General features: G+C 42.1%; 1 protein-coding gene across 2 annotated transcripts in view; it reads left to right on the top strand.

Annotated features, from left to right (window-relative positions):
- FGD6 (FYVE, RhoGEF and PH domain containing 6) overlaps nucleotides 1–20,918 on the top strand; it is a 144,424-nt gene that overhangs the window by 96,098 nt on the left and 27,408 nt on the right. For both annotated transcript variants that reach the window (XM_056117935.1, XM_056117934.1), the window contains 3 exons: nucleotides 15,046–15,096; nucleotides 20,342–20,400; nucleotides 20,484–20,555. In XM_056117935.1, coding sequence (XP_055973910.1) covers nucleotides 15,046–15,096; nucleotides 20,342–20,400; nucleotides 20,484–20,555 — 182 coding nt within the window. The remainder of the gene's footprint in view (nucleotides 1–15,045; nucleotides 15,097–20,341; nucleotides 20,401–20,483; nucleotides 20,556–20,918) is intronic.

Below are 20,918 nucleotides of genomic sequence, written 5' to 3'. Positions count from 1 at the left end.
CTCTCTCACTAGCTCTGCTTGGTCCCCTGAGTGTCTCCAGAAGCAACCTTTTAGCACAGAGTCGGGACTAGCCCTTAAAGGCCAGAGAGGTAGCTCAATGGGTAAGGCACTTCCTGTGCACACACCGACCCAGGTTCGATCCCTGATGCCCCATAGGGTCCCTTGAGCACCTCCAGGACTTAACCTTGACCACAGTGTTGTGTGCCCAAACAAAAAAGGGTCTTGGGAGTAGCCCCTGAGCATGGCCAGCTGTAACCCAATAAATAATAACATAAATGTGTGTCAAAAATGGATTCGTCAGAATGTCTCCACAAAGACTAGAGAGACAATACAGCAGGTAGGGACGCTTGCCTTATACACAGCCATCCTGGGTTCTATCCCAGGCATCCCACAGGGTCCCCTGAGGACTGCTAGCAGTGCTTCCTGAGCGCAGAGCCAGGAGTAACCTCTGAGCATTGCCTGGTGTGGCGCCAAAACAAAACCAGAATGTGGCCACAAGTCTAAATTCAATCTGTTTCAACTTCTTGTGAATAAACTTTGAAGTTCTTGTTTCCTACTGGTTTTCTTAAGCAGTGGTGCACATGACTTCAGTCTTCATTGCTTTTTCTTAAGCCTTGAGCTATATTGGATATAGTCGATGAAATCTTGGAAAGCCAGGGTTTCTCATGTCAGACTTTCCAGGCTTACCCACGAAAGGACAGATTGCTTATGAGGAAGGCTGCTTTTCAGCTCCAGGACCTTGCTACCTGAAGAGTTTGAAGACTTAATTTTAATTTCTAACTGTGAGTCAGGCACTAGATTTTTGTCTGGAATGACATAAGACAAGCAAAATAATTTGAGGATATCCTGTCCATCTGTATTTTCTTTCCTCTGTGTTTGGCAAGGATTTAGATAGAATACACTGGAGTAAAGGAAGTACCCAGGCATTAGTTATGTTTTTGTGAGATAAATTCAATGTTGTATCATAACTGAGCTCTTGAATGCCTTCAGCTATTTCCACTGCTGTCAGATAAAGGACTGTTTTTAGTGGCAAAAGACAACTTGCAGTGCAAATACAAGAAGAGTGGAGCAAAATTCTGAAGTTGTAATTTTAAAATATTGTTTCTCATGATCTAAGTAAAAGAACCACACAGGTTTTGTGCTTATTTTTAATTGAGAGGTAGTGAAAAGCAAGTTTTAAATAATTCTCTTTTAAGAGAATAGATTTTGGTGGCTGGAATGATAGCACAGCGGGTAGAGCATTTGCCTTGCACGCGGCTGACCTGGGTTCTATTCCCTTCTATTCCCAGCATCCCATATGGTCCCCTGAGCACCACCAGGAGTAATTCCTGAGTGCAGAGCCAGGAGTAACCCCTGTGCATTGCCAGTGTGACCCAAAAAGCAAAAAAAAAAAAAAAAAAAGAGAGAGAGAATAGATTTGTGTGATTTAAAAACACAACATAATGTGAGTTTGGAGTTCTTTTTGTTTTGAGCTGCCTCTTTTTTTCCCCCCCTTTCTTTTTTTTTCCTTCTTGGATCACACCCAGCAATGCTCAGGGGTTACTCCTGACTCTGCACTCAGAAAGATAGACCCTTACTAATTGTGGATTCATAGAGGATCAAGGTGATGAATGGCTTGTTCATAGTATCCAAGTTAGGACTAAGGGTCTAGGAAGTGACTCAGTGTTGTGACACTAGCCTCAATATGTGAAGCTCTGGATTCAATTCTCAGTACTACCAAAACAGCCAGAACAAAATTAGTACTAAAGATAAAGATCATAGACTTTGTTAGGTTTTTTGGTTTGGGGCTACACCCAGCTGAGCCCAGGGCTTACTCCTGGCTCTGTGCTCAGAAGTCAATCCTGGCAGTGATCAGGGGACCATATGGGATGCTGGGGATTGAATCTGAGTCAACTGGGTGCAAGATGAGTGCTCTCCCTGCTGAACTGTATCTCTGGCCCAAGATCATAGGCTTTGTAGAGAAATCATGTAAACCTCATATTCTTCATCCATTGCCTTTCCTTCAATTTCTTCCTAACCTGAAATTCTTCATCCTTCTCTGAAACCACTCATTTATTTATGCTTAGTGTGAAGCCATGTGACTTAGAAACTGTTTTTTCAGTGCCTATAAAATTGTTATACGTTAATAATTTAATAATTTGGATATTGATTCCATTATTTCGTTATAAACTCCTTTGAATTCAAGCAATGAATCCCAGTCATTTAGTGCACACCAAAAACACGGTTCAGTTTTGAATAACTTGTGATCTGTCCAGGAAATAATTTTGGTCGATATTTAAATCAACCTAAAGTTTAGGTTAAATGTAATAGTGAACCTAAAATCAACCTAAACTTTAACCTAAAGTTCCTTCAGATAGAGGGGCTGGAGCAATAGCACAGTGGGTAGGGCATGTGCCTCGCACGTAGCTGACCTGAGTTCGATTCCCAGCATCCCATATGGTCCCCTGAGCACCACCAGGAGTAATTCCTGAGTGCAGAGCCAGGAGTAACCCCTGAGCATTGCCAGGTGTAACCCAAAAAAAAAAAAAAATTCCTTCAGATAGAGAACTTTTAAAATTTTCCTTTATTTATTTTGGCTTGGACCATAAGCAGTGGATGGGTCATGACTACCACTGTGGTCAGGGGACCATGTGGTGCTGGGCTCAGGATGGACCTCTGAGATGCACTCTGGCCCTTTGAGCTATCTCCATGGAATTTTCAAGATAACATTTTTTTGAAACTTAGCTAAGGCAGGTAACACGTCTTGCCTGAGGCCACACAAATAGTTTTTGTTGAGGTATCTATGAACTTAGAATCTTAAAGACAAAGGGGCTTGATATTGAGGATCTGTTTATATTTTTATTTGGGGTTCTGATTTTTCAAAACTCGCTTTTGTGATGTTCTGATTGCTCCTAACTTTGCAGGTTATTTCTGATATTGTTATCAAAGTGTCAAAGTTTCAAAGAATCAAAAGTTGATGTCCAGGTCTCAAAGTTATTTCTCCTCTTGTTATCTGTTAACTTCAATTAAATCTCAAGTTCGTGTCTGCTCAGGGCCAGGGAGATTGCACAAATGGGGGAGGTCAGACACTGTCTGTGGGGACCAGGGTCCCTTTCTCAGCCCCACACTACCCTGTACCCAGCACCGCCAGAAGTAGGTTCTGAGCACCAAGGGGTGTGGCCCAAAAAACTAAACAACCAAAATTGTTTTTCTTCAGACATGTTAATTAACTGTCCTCCTTTTGGATAACCCAAACTCAATAATTTAATCTTCCTGACTACCTTGTGAGGTAAGTACTTTGATTTCCATGTTAGAGTTTGAGACCCTTCCAAGTCTACAGAATACACAGCAGCAGAGAGGAGGAGGGAGACTATTTGAGGCAGCTCTTGATAGATTTGATTTATTAACGTGTGTCAGGCTGAGAAGGAGGATTTTTTTGTGCCTGCCTTGTTTTCTAGGAGGGGAAGATTGAAAAGTGCAGAGATAAGTATAGATAAGATAGGATAGTTTATTTTGCAATTCTTTTCCAGAAAGGTGAGTGGAAATTCCCAGTTACTGCAGTCTTGCCTCTCCTATTCAAACAATCCCCCTTCACAATGTTTTCTTCAAAGGGCAAAACTTGGTTTTCTTTTGTATATTCTACTTATACTTTCTCTTTTTTCTTTGCCATCAAAAACTTACAATAACAGTAACAACAAAGCTCAAAAATATTTCTTGGTAGTGTTGAGTGGGGGAAAGGGGAGATGTTTGGGCCACACTAGCTGTACTCAGTGCTCACTCTTGTGGGACTTGGGGACCGTATTCAGTCCCAGGAATCAAACTCAACTCAGGTTGGCCCTAAACAACACATGCGCCTTACTGGCTGTACTATCTCTCCAGCCCTGGTAGTGCTATTTTATACTTTACATAAATCAGAATTGGAGAAAATGCTTATTTTATGAAATGCTTAGTATTAGAATTATTAGAAATCAAGAAGTGAACTAAAGTAAGTGGTATACTTAATTCAAGCAAAAGAACTTGTGATTTTACCAATGTAAAATAGATTCATTGGCTCTTCAAAAACAATGAGCCTAGCTAGATCTTTGAATCCATGATCCATGTGGGATCCAGAACTTGTTTGGAGATGTGTGGAAATCTTTTTTTTTTTTTTTTTGGTGGGGGGTCACACCGGGCAATGCTCAGGGGTTACTCCTGGCTCTGCACTCAGGATTACTCTTGGGGTACCATATGGGATGCTGGGAATCAAATTTGATTTGGCCGTGTGCAAGGCAAATACCCTACCTGCTGTGCTGTCTGTCGCTCCAGCCCCAGATATGAGGAAATCTTGCTAGTCAGTAAAGAAAACAGACACAGCTATAGGAATTGCCTGAATTATTTACCACTGTGTGTTTCCTTCTTCCTCTTCTCTTCAGAGTAAGAAGTTCTTTTCATTCACTTAACTCAGTGTCTTACATAGATTCTAAGAGATAGCCAATTCAGCAAACTGAAAGAGTTAAGGAAATAACACTTTTGTAAGGTTGAGAATCCTTCTTCAGGTGCCAATGAATATTGGATGAGTGAATGGATGGTTTCAATGTTTCTAAGAGTACACACACACATACACACACACACACACACACACACACACACACACACACACACACTCTTCCAGCCACGCTTGCACAAAATGCGGAAGAGAACTCTGGATTATTTCCCTTCCCTCATAGGCTCAGCTGACCCCTTTTCCTCTGCCTCTGCTTCCTGCTCTTCAGTTTCCTTTGTTATGATTCTAGACCACACCTTTCTAAACCCCAGCCAATCTGTGTCTGTATTGCCCTGCTGTCTTACTCCCTCTTGTCTTTCTCCCGTTGCTCAGTCTCTTTTCCAGTGAGAAGATGCAGGGGCTGGAGAGGTTGTAGAGGAGGCAGTGTGCTGGCCTGGCACACAGCCTACCCAGGTTTGATCCTGTATGGTCCCCTGAGCACCACCAGGAGTAAATTCCTCATTGCAAAGCTACGAGCAACCCCTGAGCATTGCCAGGTATAGCAGCCCAAAAAACGAGAGAGAGAGAGAGAGAGAGAGAGAGAGAGAGAGAGAGAGAGAGAGAGAGAGACGAAACTATAAGAACTGCTCCCTCCCTTTTCTGTGTCTCCCCTTTCCTCTCTACCACATTCAACATACTTTGACACCAGATATGTGGATTTTTCCCACACTCACCAAGCAGAGGTGTCTTTCTCTTCCATGCCATCCGGAGGTGTCTCACAAATCAATTCAACCCTGACACTATCTACGCAGAGATAGCATCAGATCTCACAAAATCATAGGCTTCATTCTACAAAACTGACTCCCTTTGCCAACCTCAGGTAACAATTATAGGTTTCAGGCTATCTGAAACCTATGGTCCTCTGACCACCTGGCTATAAATCAGACTTTGCATTGTGCTCTCCTCAGATTCAATGAATTTGCAAGAACCTGCAGGTAAATAATTTACTGCCTCCTGCCTGATTATATGACAGGGCTGGGGAGATGGGTAGAGGGCTGAGTAAATGCAGTGTGTGTGTGTGTGTGTGTGTGTGTGTGTGTGTGTGTGTGTGTGTTTGTGTGTGGAGGTTTTGGTTCAGCCCCTCAGCCCCATGGTTCCTTCACCTGGGTGTAGCCCCCAAGCATGCGAGATGTGGCCTGAAAACAAAGATATGAGCAAAGGCTGAGTAAAATATGTGGATGGGAGAGGTGTGTATGGCAAGGTCTGTGGGAAGACGCTCCCCTGCCTTTTCCAGGAATATCATTCTCCCATCACCTCCACATTTTCAACTATACAGATACTCTTCAGCCCCCACACTTGTGTGGTCTTATGGAAGCTTCATCATGAAGGCACCATCAGTTATTCTGTCCACATGGGCCCCTTTCCCCTTCCTGGAGGATGGAGGAGGGTGTAGGAGGGAAGCTGAGGGTTCCAGGGTCGATGCAGGACCTCATCTCAGCATCCTACCTACCTAGAGTCACCGCATTAGGACATAAAGACACAACTACTGCCCAAGAAATCCTAAAGGATCGAGGAATTATGCATAGAAACTAGGATGGGCAATCAAATATGGAAACTGAAGCTGCTCGCAATGCAATTCCAATTTATACGTGTGTGTGGGTTTTCGTAGGCCCTGAAAAGGAACCCGTGTGTGTGTGTGTGTGTGTGTGTGTGTGTGTGTGTGTGTGTGTGTGTGAGAGAGAGAGAGAGAGAGAGAGAGAGAGAGAGATTTTTGTTCTCTCTTTTTATTCTTCCTTTATTTCAAAAATATTTTTGTTCTTTTTGGGGAAGCCCACATCTGGCCATGCTCAGGGCTTACTTCGGGCTCAGTACTCATGATCAGCCTCAATGGGCTCTTGGCACTACATGGGATGCAGGGAATTGAATCTGGGTCTGCTACATGCAAGGCAAATACCTTCTTCGCTGTATGATCATCCTGGCCCATACATTTTTGTTCTTATTAAGAAAGCTGAAAACTTACTTCAGCTACCAGACAGTGGAGGCATGTTTATTATACATGTGTTCACACACATTGACAAAATGAATCATGTCTTCTCAACTAGATTGTAAATGTGTTCAAGGCAGAGGCCAACTTTGCTCCATCATGCAGGTAGCAGTCACAACAGATACTCTTTTATTTTCTGGGAGTCCTTATTGAGGAATCTTTATCTTTGTATGGGTCACTTTTTATCTTTGAAGCAATCGTTTTTTGTTATTTTTTGTTTGTTTGTTTTGTTTTGTTTTACCTGTACAAGTATTATAAGAATCAAAAATCTCTATCACCTGTCATTCAGAGATGACTATCATAGGGCCTGGAGGATAGCTGAAAGGATTCAAGCACATACTTTGCATGCTGGAGGCCCAGGTTGGATCCCCAGCATCACATGGTCCCTCTGAGCACCACTGGGAGAGATCCTGAACACTACAGTTGGGAATTGCCTCTGAGCACACTACGTATGACCTCCAAAGCAAATAAACAGGTCAGAGGGATAGTACAGAAGGTCTGGGCACTTGGCCTGGAAGCACTAACATGAGTTCTGTCCTTGAATATAGACCTCCGAGCACTTCCAAGAATGATTCCTGAGCACAGAGCCAGAAGTAAGTCATGAGGCCAGCCAGGCATGGCCTCCAAACCACACAAGGAAATAAAATTAAAAAAAAACCCAAAAACCAGCAAACAAAACTCAGGACTATCAAATACTCTTTAATATTTTTATTTTTCTTTAATATATGCTGTTTAGTTTTTTTACTAGAAAAGCTTATCAGTGGGATGTTCTTTGTTGATATTGAAACAAATGAAGGATCATGGTAGAGAAAATATTATGGAAAATATAATTTTTAAGTCCTCTGAAATATTTTTCCACTTTTTTATTTAGGGGGAAAGGATAGGGAAAAACATGGCCCTTTGGACTTTAATTAAATTTGGATCAGGTATTTCCTTTGATCTTTTAAAAAATATTTATGTTACTTAAAAATTATTTTAAAACATATTACTTTTTCCTGTAATCTTTGCCTTTGTTCTGGGATGGTATTAACTCCCTCTAGGTTTAGAAATCTGGGATTTCCCATGTTGGCTAAAATGATATATTAAAAACATCTGTTCTAGTGTTTTAAAGCTATAAATTGAAGTTATGAAAAGCTAATAAAAAATTCAAAATAATATCAGGCTCAAATTAATACATGATTCTTTAAAACAATAACCTTTAATGAAAAATAAAACTTGTCCTTGGTACTTGTTTTGTTTTGTTTTATTAAGTGTTTGTTTTAAATCCAGCCAAAGTTGTCTACCTCAGAAGTCATTTAGACACTTTCTCTATGTCAGAGCTTGATGACAGGTGTAACCGCCCTGGATACTGCCCAAGGAATTTTATTCCTGAGGAACAGAAAAGCCCTGCTATAAGGCAGTTGCTTCCGTGTGAAGTGGGAGGATGACAATATTCAGAATTTCCCATTGTAATTTGCTTGGCTTTGTTCTCTTACAGTTCATTTTTAATGGTAGTGGTGAACCTGGTAATTTGAGCAATGGGCTGAAATAAGTGATTTCTGTGAAATATTTTAATACTGTAGAAAGATTTTAGGGTATACCAAGAAAGCATATTTTATCTGCCTTTACTTTAAATGGATAGCTTTGAAATGGTAATCTCAATTGTTCCGTGGAATAGAGCTTCTTAACCATTTATACAGATCCCTCTGCCAACTTGGTGAAGCCTTTGGATATCTTAGGATAATTATTAAATTACAGAATAAAACCCATATGATTAAAAATAAACCATTTGGGTTAAGAGCAGTTATTAAAATGTTTTGGTTTATTTAGTTTGGGACCACACCTCAGTAGTGCTCAGGGGTAACTCCTGGCTCTGCACTCAGGAATCACTCCTAACAGAGCTCAGGGGACCATATGGGATGCCAGGGATTGAACTCAGGTTAGCCGTGTGCAAGGCAAGCGCCCTACCCTTTGTACCATCTCTCCATTCAAATTATTCTTTTTCCATTGTGTATGTGAGTGTGGGAGGTACAAAAAATGAAATAATAATCGTCAGAGATAATTTGGAATGATACGCATACTTTCATATCTGTGATAATGATATTTTGGAGTGACATTCATATCTATGAAGAACTATCTTCATGGATATATTTGGAGTGGCCTTCATTCATGGAGAAAGCTTTATAATATACATAATAAAATCCCTGATTTTATTTTCCAAATTTTCTGTAAGAACATTTTAGAATTTACAACGTATGCTTTGTTAATTTTCCAGTCTGGTTCAACCCTCTTATTTCTGTGTGAGACTAATAATGCTCCAGGGTAAAGCCAAAGTCATGTTCCTCCACTGAACCTCTCTGGATGAAAATAAGATATGTCTTCTCCCTCAACAGGGCTTTTGACTACTTCACCATGCCATCTTCAGGATCGTTATATCTCACATCCTGACATTTCAGCTATAGTTCTGGCATTTAAAATAATCTACCTTGGGCCAGAATGATGTGTAGCAGGTAGGGTGTTTGCCTTGCACACAGCTGATCTGGATTTGGTCCCCAGCACCTGTATGATCCCTTACGCCTGCCAGTAGTGATGCCTGAGTGCAGAACCAGGAATAAACCCCCAAACAAACAAAATTTAACTTTAATATGCCTGTTCATTTCGTAAGTCAGAGTCCTTTTAGGTTGCTTTTTTTTGGGGGGGGGGCACACCCACAATACTCAGGGCTTACTTCTGGCTCTGCACTCAGGGATCTCTCATGGTAAGCCCCAGGGAACCATATGGAATGCCAAAGATCAAACCCAGGGCAACCAGGTGCAAGGCAAGTGCCCTCCCTGCGGTACTATCTCTCCAGCCCCTAGGCTGCTTCTTTTGAAATGTGGAATTTTCAAAAACAAGCCTATTGACTAGACTTCCTTTACTGTATGCCATGATTCTGTATGTGTTGTCCATCTCCTTACATACCTAGAGTAGAAAGAAGAACACTGACTAATGCATTCTAAACAAGACACGTTCTCTACATCAAAACTCTTGACTTTGGAATGTTGCTGGTCCTACTATACTCATTTCCTCTGAGCTCTGCCATCTACCACTTCCCAGCAAACAGTCCAGGAATCTGAGTGGGTCTCATTGAATTCAGAAAGTCCAAAATTCTCATCAGTGACTCATTTTAGGAAAGGTCTGCATTTTCTTTTGAATGGATTTGTACTGTAAGTTGGTTTTCCATTGATTAGATAACTGAGGAATTCTAAAACTCACACAGAAGCTGCTTATAAAAAAATGTAGACTCCTGACAAAATATACTGACAGGCCTTTTATTCACTGTGAACTTCATACATACATATATACCATATATACATAAATACTAGTACTACTACTCATAGTAATAACAAAAGTCAATTTGTGTGTCGCTAGAAGCATCTCAGTCTGTGTCTGTGTTTGGGCTAATTTTGTATTATTGACGTAGAATGATCTGGCCAATAGGGGTTAATTAAATTACATTAATCAATGATGCCACCTGGTGGTCACAAAGTGCATATTGTGGTTGCCCTGGTGAACTGCACCAAGTTTCTGGGGGTTTTGTTTGTATCTTTAAAGGATGTTTGGGATATAAATAATTGTAGTAGCACCTGAGGTGTTACTAATATAAAGTTTTCACATGCTTAGTTTCATTTTTAGAAGCAGAAAAATCAAAGAACTATCAAGTCTGACATGATACACTGAAATCATCGCTCTTCTGCTTATTGTTTTAATGAAAACTCCTCCAGGATGCTGGGTCCTAAATGTTACGTAGTAGACAATTTCCTGTGACCAGGCAGGTGTGTTGTAGTAGACAATTTCCTGTGACCAGGCAGGTGTGTCTGTCTGGAATTTCTCTCCAGAATTTCACCTGAGTCACAGCAGTCTCAGACAGTGCGTGGCTTCCAGGCCCCTACCCTCTGAGTCAGAGGGTGAAGGAGCACGTTCTCATCCTGCACTTAAGGCGCTGGGTGAGTTTTACCTGAGGTATCCTGGTACAGTGGGGTTTTTATTTAGGGGGAGGGAGATGGTGGCGTGCACTGGGATCACTCCTGGTAGTGGGGTGCTGGGGAGTGAACCAGGCTTTGACAGGGCATGCACCATAATCCCTGCACTCTCTTTCCAGTCCTCTGGTCCTATTTTTGAAAAGCCAAATTTCTCACAAAGATACATTGCAACAAGAGGTCTTGAAAGCATGGATGGGTGTTTCCCACCCATAAATGACTGACTAGTTGACTCCTGAATACGTTGAAACTTTACAAAGTTTAATTTGAAGAATACAATTTCAGGGTCAGAGAGGTAGTCCAGCAGGTAGGGTGCTTGCATTGCATATGTCCACCTGACCCTAGACCTCTAATTGTCCTCTGAGCATAGAGCTAGGAGTAAGCCCTGAGCATTACCAGGGGTGCCCCCCCCAAAAAAAAATACAGTTTTGGAAAGTGAAATACATTTTTTTAATCATTGGCAAGGATAGTAAACCTATCTCCATGATCCCCTTGATTAATATAATTTTGTAACATTTTAGCTGTGGGTTTTTATTTAGCCAGTTGGCTTAGTTATACTCTGTGAGTGTTCAAGTTGGTGGACCAGTAGTGAAGCTTGATTCCAAGAATGGAAAATGCCACTCACAAGCAGATCAGGCTTGGTGGTGATGCAGGGTTTCCTAACATGGACATCGTCCATTCTGCTCTCTTGTTTTTGAGAAATATCTTCCTTTACATTGATGTTTGAATTATAGAGCCAGGAACTTGCCATGCTTTTCTCTCCTGACTTCTTAGCTAACTGGAACATCACTTTAAAAAGCATTTTTTTTTCTCTTGTTTGCTGGACCACACCTAATGGAGCTCAGGGCTTACTCCTAGCTCTGCACAAAGGGATCACTCCTGGCAGACTCAGAGGACCATATAGACTGCTGGGAATTGAACCTAGGTTGGCTGTAGGCAAGGCAAAACATAAATGTTCTCTCCTGCATCTCCCCCTCCAATTTAAAAAATATATTTCCCCTTCCCTTTTTTCCTCTTCTTATTTAGCAAAGCAGTAGGGCATTTGCCTTCCGTGCAGCCGGTCTGGCCGAGCTGGGTTCGATTCCTCCGCCCCTCTTGAAGAGCTCGGCAAGCTACTGAGAGTATCTCACCCACACGACAAAGCCTGGCAAGCTACCCGTGACATATTCAATATGCCAAACACAGTAACAACAAGTCTCACGATGTAGATGTTACTGGGCCCGCTCGAGCAAATCGATGAACAATGGGAGGACAGTGCTAAAGTGCTATTTATTTATTTATTTATTTGCTCTTTGGGTCACAACTGGTAGCGTACAGGGGTTACTCCTGTCCCTGAACTCAGGAATTACTCCTGGCAGTGTGTGGGCGGCCATATGGGATGCTGGGGATCGAACCCGTCCTACTGCTGTACTATCGCTCCAGCTCCATTTTTACTCTTTTGTGATCAGCAGTCACACATGTGCTTTTGGTGCTCACATATTTTTAGTTGTGGTGCTCATAAGGGTCACACACTAGCCCCCACACACCTGGTTCCAGTGCACCTGAAACCACACATGTTGTTGTAGCACTTCGATTCCCAGCAGCCGTGCCACACAGGTTGAGGTGAGCACGTGGGTGGTACTGGGTATCAAACTCAAGTCTTGTATACCACAGAGACACATCCCTGAGTTCCAAGCACAGCACTAAGGCCGGACCAATAGTACAGCAGGGAGGGCACTTGTCTTGCACATGGCCAAACCGGGTTCAATCCCTGACATCCCATATGATTCTCTGAGCACTGCCAGGAGTAATTCCTGACTGCAAAGCCAGGAGTAAGCATCTCTGGGTGTGACCATAAAAAAAGAAAAGAAAAGAAAAAAAAGCCAAGCCCAGCACTTGTGATTAATGAGGTTGCTTCTTTAATTGTGAACATCTACTAAGAATAAAATTTCTCCCCAACACAGTCACTTTCCTAGAAAAGTCAAACATTTGGAGTCACAAAACATGGCTTCTACATGGAATGTATTCTGAGTGGATTCAGAGAGAGATTAGGTTAATGTCTCATCTCCATAGGCAGCTATGTATGACTTATAACCATTGTACTTGGTTCAGTTTTGTTACTTTCTTATCCATTTAATTGAAAGCACATTCTTCAAGGTGTGTGTCTAGATTCATAGGCCTATCTCAGTCAAAGATTGCAGCTTTCTTTCCAGATCACATCAATAAAGCAAGTAACACAGTTGAGACCATTGGAACTTGTAGGTTTCCTAAAGCATGTAAGGGGCACTTACACACTTATACTGTTGTGCATAAGTGCCCCTTACTGTTTCATGTGTGCCCCTAACTGCCCCTGTTTTGTGTGCAGCAGCATTATGTCTAAAACTACACAACAATGTACATGCCTGGGGTTTCAAAGTTGTTTAGCTCCCAGGTGCTAGCGTCATCTAAGCCTTCAGAAATCTATAATCATTTTGCATAATTCTTTCATTTTTCATATCTATCCCATCGGCAGTAAAGTAGAACACAATAAAATGAGGTGTGCCGGTAGTTTTAAGATCGAAACTGCTAATGAGGACAAGCTAGAACTTATGCCACGTTGCACAGAGCTGAATGCTATCATTCACAGTATCTCCCCAAGGCTTATTGCCAGTGTCGGATAGTTAAAATGTGCATGTCTAGACTCACACAGGTTCTGGGATTGCCATCACAGAAACATGCAGTTTCAGTGATTGGCTGTGTATGTTAGTGTCCTCCTTTAAGTTTGAAAACCTCACGTGGGCATAGAGGTTTCCCTTTGATCATGACTTCTTAAAATCCATGGGATAAAAATGTGTCTATTCCATAATATTGTCAAGTGGAATTCAGCCTGATTAAAAAGCATTCCCATCTTTTAATGTGCCTTTCCTCCTTCTATTTTCTCAGTCTTTACTGCATTGAGTTTTAGTATTTATTATTGCCTTTCACCTAAGACAAAATCTTGTAATTTTTTTTAACATTTCTGATATCCTGTGTGCAGACCCCCTGGTTAAGCACATAGGGGACAAGTTGAATTGTAAGGTAGAGAGATGAGTTCAGGGTGGGTTTTGTGCAACTTTGAGAGAAATGAGAAGGAAAATGATAGAAGGGTCAGAGAGAGCTCAAAGGACTTTGGTGTTTTCTTTGCATCCTAGGTTCCATCTCTGACACCATATGGCCTTCTGAACACAGCTGACAATGGCTCACAAAAAATTTTTTTAAAGTAATAAGTGTAAAGAATGTGCCATATCATATATGACTTGATAACAGAGAATATGTTCTTTCTAATGGAAGGACTTATAGGAGAGGGAAATTTTGAGATGAGCGGCAAATACATGGGTATAATTTGTGTATGCATAGACAAAGAGACCCAGAAGAAGAAAACCTTAGAGACAGGGTTAAAAGCCAGGGAGGAAATAGAAAGTGTTTAAGGATTGTGCAGAATCAAATATTGATGGGAACAAAGACCTTGTGTTAAGCAGTAGCAAGAGAGAAAATAAAAAAATGTCTATAGGACCCATGTAGAGGGAGACTAAATTCCAGGAAAGAGAATTTGTTTTCAGTATTTTTTCATCTGTAAGAACCACTATGTGCCACGTCGCTTATATTCATCTAGAACAGGGTTTCTCAACCTCCAGCACTATTGACATTAGAGGTCAGATCATGCTTTCTTGTGTTTTGCGCATTTTGTAGAATTTTTGGTAGCATCCTTGGCCTCTAACAGGAAGATAACAGGAAGTCCCTGGTAATGGCAGCCAGAAATTTCACCAACCAGGTAGATGATCCCACATGCTCTTTCCGAGAGGAGGGTATAATAAGTTTCCCGCCACATGAGACAGTTGGTCTACCCAGGATTTGGGCTCCTCCGGTGTTCTGGTTATATATGAACTCTTTGGTTTACTCTTTGTTTCTTAGCATTCCTTTGGCATCTAGTCTACTACTGCTTGGGATTTTGTTGCACACCTAATACTGAGATTAAGATATTTCATGTGGTTTGGCATAAAATTGCTGGATTGGACACCAGAAGACCTGGATTCTAACCCTACCTCTGCCACACAGAGGTGGTTGGCACAATGCTCTGTATTAAGTAACCCTATATATCTAAGGTGACCATGTGACCGCAAAAGCTTTATTTATTTATTTATTTATTTATTTATTATTAGTGAGACATCATGAGGTACAGTTGCAGACTTACAAAATTTTTGTGCTCGAGTCTCAACCATACAATGATCAAATACCTATCCCTCCACCAGTGCCCATTTCCCACCACCACAGATCCCAGTATCCCTCCCACCCCCCATCCCTCCCATCCCACCCTGCCTCTGTGGCAGCGCATTCCCTTCAAAAGCTTTTTTTAAAACTTATTTTCTTTCCTGATTTTAAATGGATTTCAGTACTTTCTTCCTCTAATATTTTTGGAATTTATTGCAAATTTGATTTGTATTAAATTTATTTTCATAACCAACATGTTTATTACCAACAAGAAGTATTAAGTATTAAATAAATAAAAGGTCTTCTTATCCTTAATAATTTGTGATGCTAAAGATTCTAATTTTTACCTTTTCTAGATTATTTGAAAAATCTGTTAGAAGACTCTGGAGATTACAGGGACACTCAAGGTAAATTCCTTTTGTGATTTTCTAGATTTTGGACATTTTTGTTTATTTGAACCTAGGAAGTCAACCTATAATAATAACAAAACCTATATGCATAGCTGTTGTATTCATTAGGAGCCTTAAAAAAAACCCAGTCTGGGAATATTGAAATAGAAACAAAGAGGCAAAGTGGAGTCCAGGAAGGCCAGATCAAGGGATCAAGAGAGGCCTGACCAGCCGTCCAGTCTCCTGAGAGAGCAGATCTAGATGGCTTGGGGAAGCTTCTCCTTCCCTTCATGTTGTTAATTTGTCTTCCTTAGATGTTTATTGCTTTTAATAGCAAGGCTTAACATTGACCTGTGAGGTCACTTTAGGTTTTAAATTAGTATCTGGGCAGGGAGATATAGTTCAGCAGGCTAGAGTACATGACCCCAGTTCAGTCCCCAGCATCACATACAAAATCTTGTATTTTTTTTAACATATCTTGTATCCTGGGTGCAGATCCCCTGGTTAAGCATGTAGGGGACAAATTAAATTGTAGGGTAGATAGATGAGCTCAGGGTAAGTCTCGCGCAGCACCATGGGGAGTGATCCCCAAATAAAATAAATTCATGATTTGTGAAGGGACCAATCAGAAAAAAGATCTAAAATAACAAATTATTTGAGCCTCATATTTCTCACAGTGGTTGATAGCTCCCCTGTGGGTGCCGAGCAGATCCAGGGAATGGTGGTAGCTTTGGGTGCAATTGGGGAGCACGTACTAAGACCTTTTTTTCTACAAAGGAATTAGATTAAATAAGTGTGGAACCTCTGTAGACAATGGGCATTATTAGTTTATTAATCTTTTTTACCCTTCCACCTCTTGCCCCAAGGAAAATAGTTCATTCAAATACCAGGGCTCATTGCTATTTACAGGGTTTCCAGTGGTGTGTGTGTGTGTGTGTGTGTCTGTCAGTTTGTCTGTCTGTCTGTCTGTCTGTCAGTTTGTCTGCTTTATCAGGACAGTGGTATTTCCCCAATTTATCCTTATCCACCTCTTCTGAATGCCAAAGTTATATTGTTGATTCTAGAAACACATTAAACAAGACCACATCCACCTTTATTTAATTAATTTCAGTCACATGTTTTGGTACAACCTTTACATTTTCAGATTACAAAGTAGTGTAGGTTTTTAATCCATTTTGTAGAGATTTTTAGATTTTGTTTTTTGGAGTTTTTTTTTGGGGGGGGGCGGGGGAAGAGGTAGGAAGGGTTTACTCCTGGCTCTGCACTCAGGAATCACTAGGAACAATATAGGATGCTGAAGATTGAACCCAGGTTGGCTGCATGCAAAGCAAGTGCCTTACCTGCTGTACTATATCTCTCTGGTCCCTCAGTTTGTAGAAATTTTTGTTCATTCTTTAAATCACTTCTCTAGTATATTTTATTACAAATCTTTCCTTTTTTTAATTGCATGGGTGGAGCAGGGGTATCTGAGGGGACTTCCCAAGCATTGCTCAGGGGGCCCAGGGGCGCCATCTGAAAATTGCTGGCTAACCTGGCTGGGGATTCATTACAAGAGCCCAAGGATCCTGTGAGCCCTGCAGAACCAGAGGAAATCTGGGCCACCCTGGTGGGAATTTCATGGTCACCCCAGCAGTGTTCAGAAGACTGTGTGGTGCCCGGGACTGAACCAAGTTGGCTGCATGCAAAGCAAGCACCTTAACCCTGTACTATTTATTTGTCCCAAATACAATACAAAGGTGCTTTGTGTTGTTTATTTCTGGGGGTGGGTGGGGTGGAGGACGTGGTGGAAGCTGCTTCTGCCTCTTTGAAGCAGGAAACCAGGTTTTACTCCTGGCACTGCAAGGCCCCCTGAATACCATGGGAGCAACCCCAGAGCTAGAAATAGCCCCTAGCACCCCACAGGTGTGCTCCTCATCAAATAGGAAAACTACAGATGAGGAGTAAGTCTTGATTCTTGTCTTCAGGGAGCCTATAATCTACTTGATGAAAAAAATAAAGCCCTTTTAACATAATGAGGCATTAAATGGTACAGATCATTTGAAAGAGAGAAAATACATGGGCCAGAGAGAACACACAGTAGGGTGCTTGCCCTGCATTGTGGCTGACCCAGCACCCTATAGGGTTCCCAAGCCACATCAGGGGTGTTCCCTTGAGTGCAAAGTCAAGTGTAAACCTTGAGAACAGCCAGGTGTGGCCCCAAAACAGAAGGGGCAGGGGAAAGGAGGAGGAGGAAGAAGATAAGGGGGGAAGGGGGAGATGGAGAAGGAGAGGGGAGAGGGAAAGGGAGGAGTGAAGGTGATGAGGAAGAGCTTTGCTTAGGGTGAAGGGTCTGGAGAGGAGCGGAGGATGGCTGGAGGAAGAATGAGCCTGGCCAGCCACAGTCCGTCTCCTGAGGATATAACTCGCAGCTCTTAGAGAACAGGGACCCCAGAAAACATCTGTGCCGAGGCTTCTATCTGAGAATAGGGGCCCCAGAAAACATCCGTCTCAAGACTCCTATCTCCAAGGAAAGTGAGTTATTATCTGTCTTTTATAAATAAAAGGTAAGGTAAAGGCCCTCCCGTTGATCGTCGATTTGCTTGAGCGGGCCCAGTAACGTCTCCATTGGAGACTTTGTTGTTACTGTGTTTGGCATATCGAATACGTCATGGGGAGCTTGCCAGGCTCTGCCGTGTGGGCGAGATACTCTCAGTAGCTTGCCGGGCTCTCCGAGAGGGGCGGAGGAATCGAACTTGGGTCGGCCATGTTGGCCGCGTGTAAGGCGAACGCTGTACCACTGTGCTATCGTTCTGGAGCGATAGCACAGCGGGTAGGGCGTTCGCCTTACAAGCGGCCAACATGGCCGACCCGAGTTCGATTCCTCCGCCCCTCTCGGAGAGCCCGGCAAGCTACCGAGAGTATTCGATATGCCAGACACAGTAACAACAAAGTCTCCAATGGAGACGTTACTGGGCCCGCTCGAGCAAATCGACGATCAACGGGAGGGCCTTTACCTTTACCTATAAATAAAAGAAAAACACAGCCAGAGGTTAAAGAGCTTGTTGAAAGGAAATTAAACACTAAAGCCAAGCTGTGGATTAGACCGAGGAGGGAACAGTCAGGCATTTGTTTGCCGGGAGGCAGAGCAGTGAGAAGGGGAGCAGTTGCAGATGAGAGGGCCCCAGGGCAGCCTCCTGGAAGGGGGAGCGTAACAGATCTCTCAGGTTAGAAGATGTGTTCAAAAAACAGGGACTCTTAACGGCCTGACCTGGGGAGACTAGAGTTGGCGAAGGAAGGATGGAGCAGAACTTGGAGAACAGTGACTAAGCAGAAGCAGATTTCTCATTTCTAACCTTTTCTGTAGGTTTTTGGTTTGGCAGCCATACCCAGCTGCGCTCAGGGCTTAGTCCTGGCTTTGCACTCAGGGATCACTCCTAGCTCAGAGGACCTTATGTGGTGCTGGAGATCAAACCAGGTCAGCCTTGTGCACGGCAAGGCCCTTAACCCCCGAACTATCTCTCCAGCCCTTCAGTCCATTGGCTTATTAAATCTACCAGGAACTCAGCGGCCAGAGAGCAGGCACTGTATGTGTAACCTCTTGATTTCCTCCTTGAAGGGAGTACAGAATGCAGTAGTTGTGAATATCTACAGTGTAATATGATTTTTCTTTAATAATGTTGAAGAGAATATTGTGGAAAGAATATAGAAGTCGCAGTTAGGATAGAGAAGGGACCACTATGTCAATGATAGTTGGGAATGATCACTCTGGACAAGAACTGAGTGCCAAAAGGAAGTAAAGAGACAAACATAATAACCTTTCAGTATCTGTATTGCAAACCGTAACATCCAAAAGGAAAGAGAAAGAAAGAATGTAGAAATCATGAGCTGGAGAGATAGTACAGAAGGTCAGGCCTTTGCCTTGTCTGTAGCAAACCTGGTTCAGTTTCCTGGTTCAGTTTCCTGGCACTGCATTTGGACCACAGAGCACCTTTGCTGGCCCAATCCCTCACCATGCAAAAAAAAAAAAAAAAAAAAAAAGATAGTGTGGCCTCCATTATTGGTACCAGAAAGAAAATCTGGTAGGTTATAGTAGACACACTAAAAACCTAAACCCCTTTCTGGAAGTGAATTTTTTGTTTTGTTTTTGGGCCACCCCTAGCAGTTCTTAGGGCTTACTTCTGGCTCTGTGCTCAAAGATCGATCCTGGCAGTGCTCAGGGTACCTTATGTGGTGCTGGTGGTCAAACCCAGGCGAGCTGTGCGCAAGGCAAGCACCCTCCCCACTGTACTATCTCTCCAGCCAAAATGGAAATGTTTTTAAGTTGTCTTTTCATTGATGACATCTGTCTCTGCCACACCAGCTCAAGAGGGCACTTAGCTGTTTTTCCCAGTGGAAATTTGTCTTTTTTTTTTTTTGTACAGGGTAAGGATTGTGTGGATTTCCAGTTCATATTACAGGGTGTTTGACATCCCTGGAGCTTTTACCCAATTAAGGCATGTGAATACTTGTGAATAAATACTCATGAATCTTCCTGATCATTGTGATAAGCAGAAATTGTCTTTCCATGTGTCTGGTGGTCCACAGTGGAGCTCTGCTTTCTTAAGGTTCACAGCATCCATAGCTCAATAGAGATAAAATCAAGACTTTTTCCCTTTTTGTCAGGTTACAAAGATGGCAAGGCTGGAGCATTCAGAAGCACTTTGCTGAAGACAAGCGTTAATAAAAAGAATAAAAGACAGAGGAGGCTAAATATCACAAAGAATGCTTGTCATTTCCTATAGTCTAGGATGCTTCCTTGTGGCTTTTCTTCCCTCCTAGGATCAGACTAAGTGACGACAGCTAAGCCCCGACCCTCTGAAATAACCACTAACCACTTTTCTTAGTTTTGATTTCCTGTCCAAGGGTAGTTCGCTCCCAAGATCTTTGTAGCCAGTCTTAGTTGCCAGGTGAAATTTATCATATCCTTGTTAGCATCACCAGAATCACAATTTTTTTTGCATGAAATAATGCTGACATTCTACTATCGAATGAAAAACATGGTTTAAATGTCTCTTCAGCCATTCTTTGGCTTATTACTCCCCACCATACATGTTACTTTTTTCCATCATCAAACTTCATCTTTATGATGAAACTTCCTTTCTGTGTATTCGGCAGTTAAAGAAGCTCTTCCAGAGATGGGTTTTATGAACCAGCTAGCTTGTCATCTGGAATTGCTTAATTGTTGCAAACTCTTCATTTCCACAGTGATGACTAAACTCTCCCCTTCTGTCTCTGCGTGTTTTAGGGGCTCTTGCTGTTGTTATAGAAGTAGCCAACCACGCCAATGACACCATGAAGCAAGGGGTATGTATCTCGATTTTAGTGACTGACGTATTGATGAATACAGGAATCCAGAATTTCATATGCTTGGTCTTTTCCCTGTGTAGGACAACTTTCAGAAACTTATGCAAATTCAGTACAGTTTGAATGGACACCATGAAATAGTACAGCCAGGACGGGTAAGCACTTTAGATCTCCTTTTGCACATTTCATGCAATCCATTATTATCTCTTTTATTTCACTTATGAACATAAGTTATGCACTATTCTTAACTCTGCACTCACCCAGTCTCCCTCAACTAAGTTCGTCGTAGCCGTTCCAGACATTCATGATTTAAGTCACTGTGACAAGATGCCCAATTCAATTAGGACACTGGTAGGGGCCCCCACAGAGTATCTGATGAAATGGAATCATTTTATTGTGTCATATGAGCTGACCTCCCACAGTTTTAAAGACAGTCCTAGTTAAAATCTTTAATGCAGGAGAGGATTATGAAGGGACAAGAAAATTGGCATTTCGATGTGCCTCATAGAATCCAAAAG

This window comes from Sorex fumeus, unplaced genomic scaffold (assembly GCF_029834395.1).
Source record: "Sorex fumeus unplaced genomic scaffold, SorFum_2.1 ptg000003l, whole genome shotgun sequence".
NCBI lineage: Eukaryota > Metazoa > Chordata > Mammalia > Eulipotyphla > Soricidae > Sorex > Sorex fumeus.
Note: the sequence above shows the minus strand (reverse complement) of the source record. Positions and strands in the feature narration are given on the sequence as shown.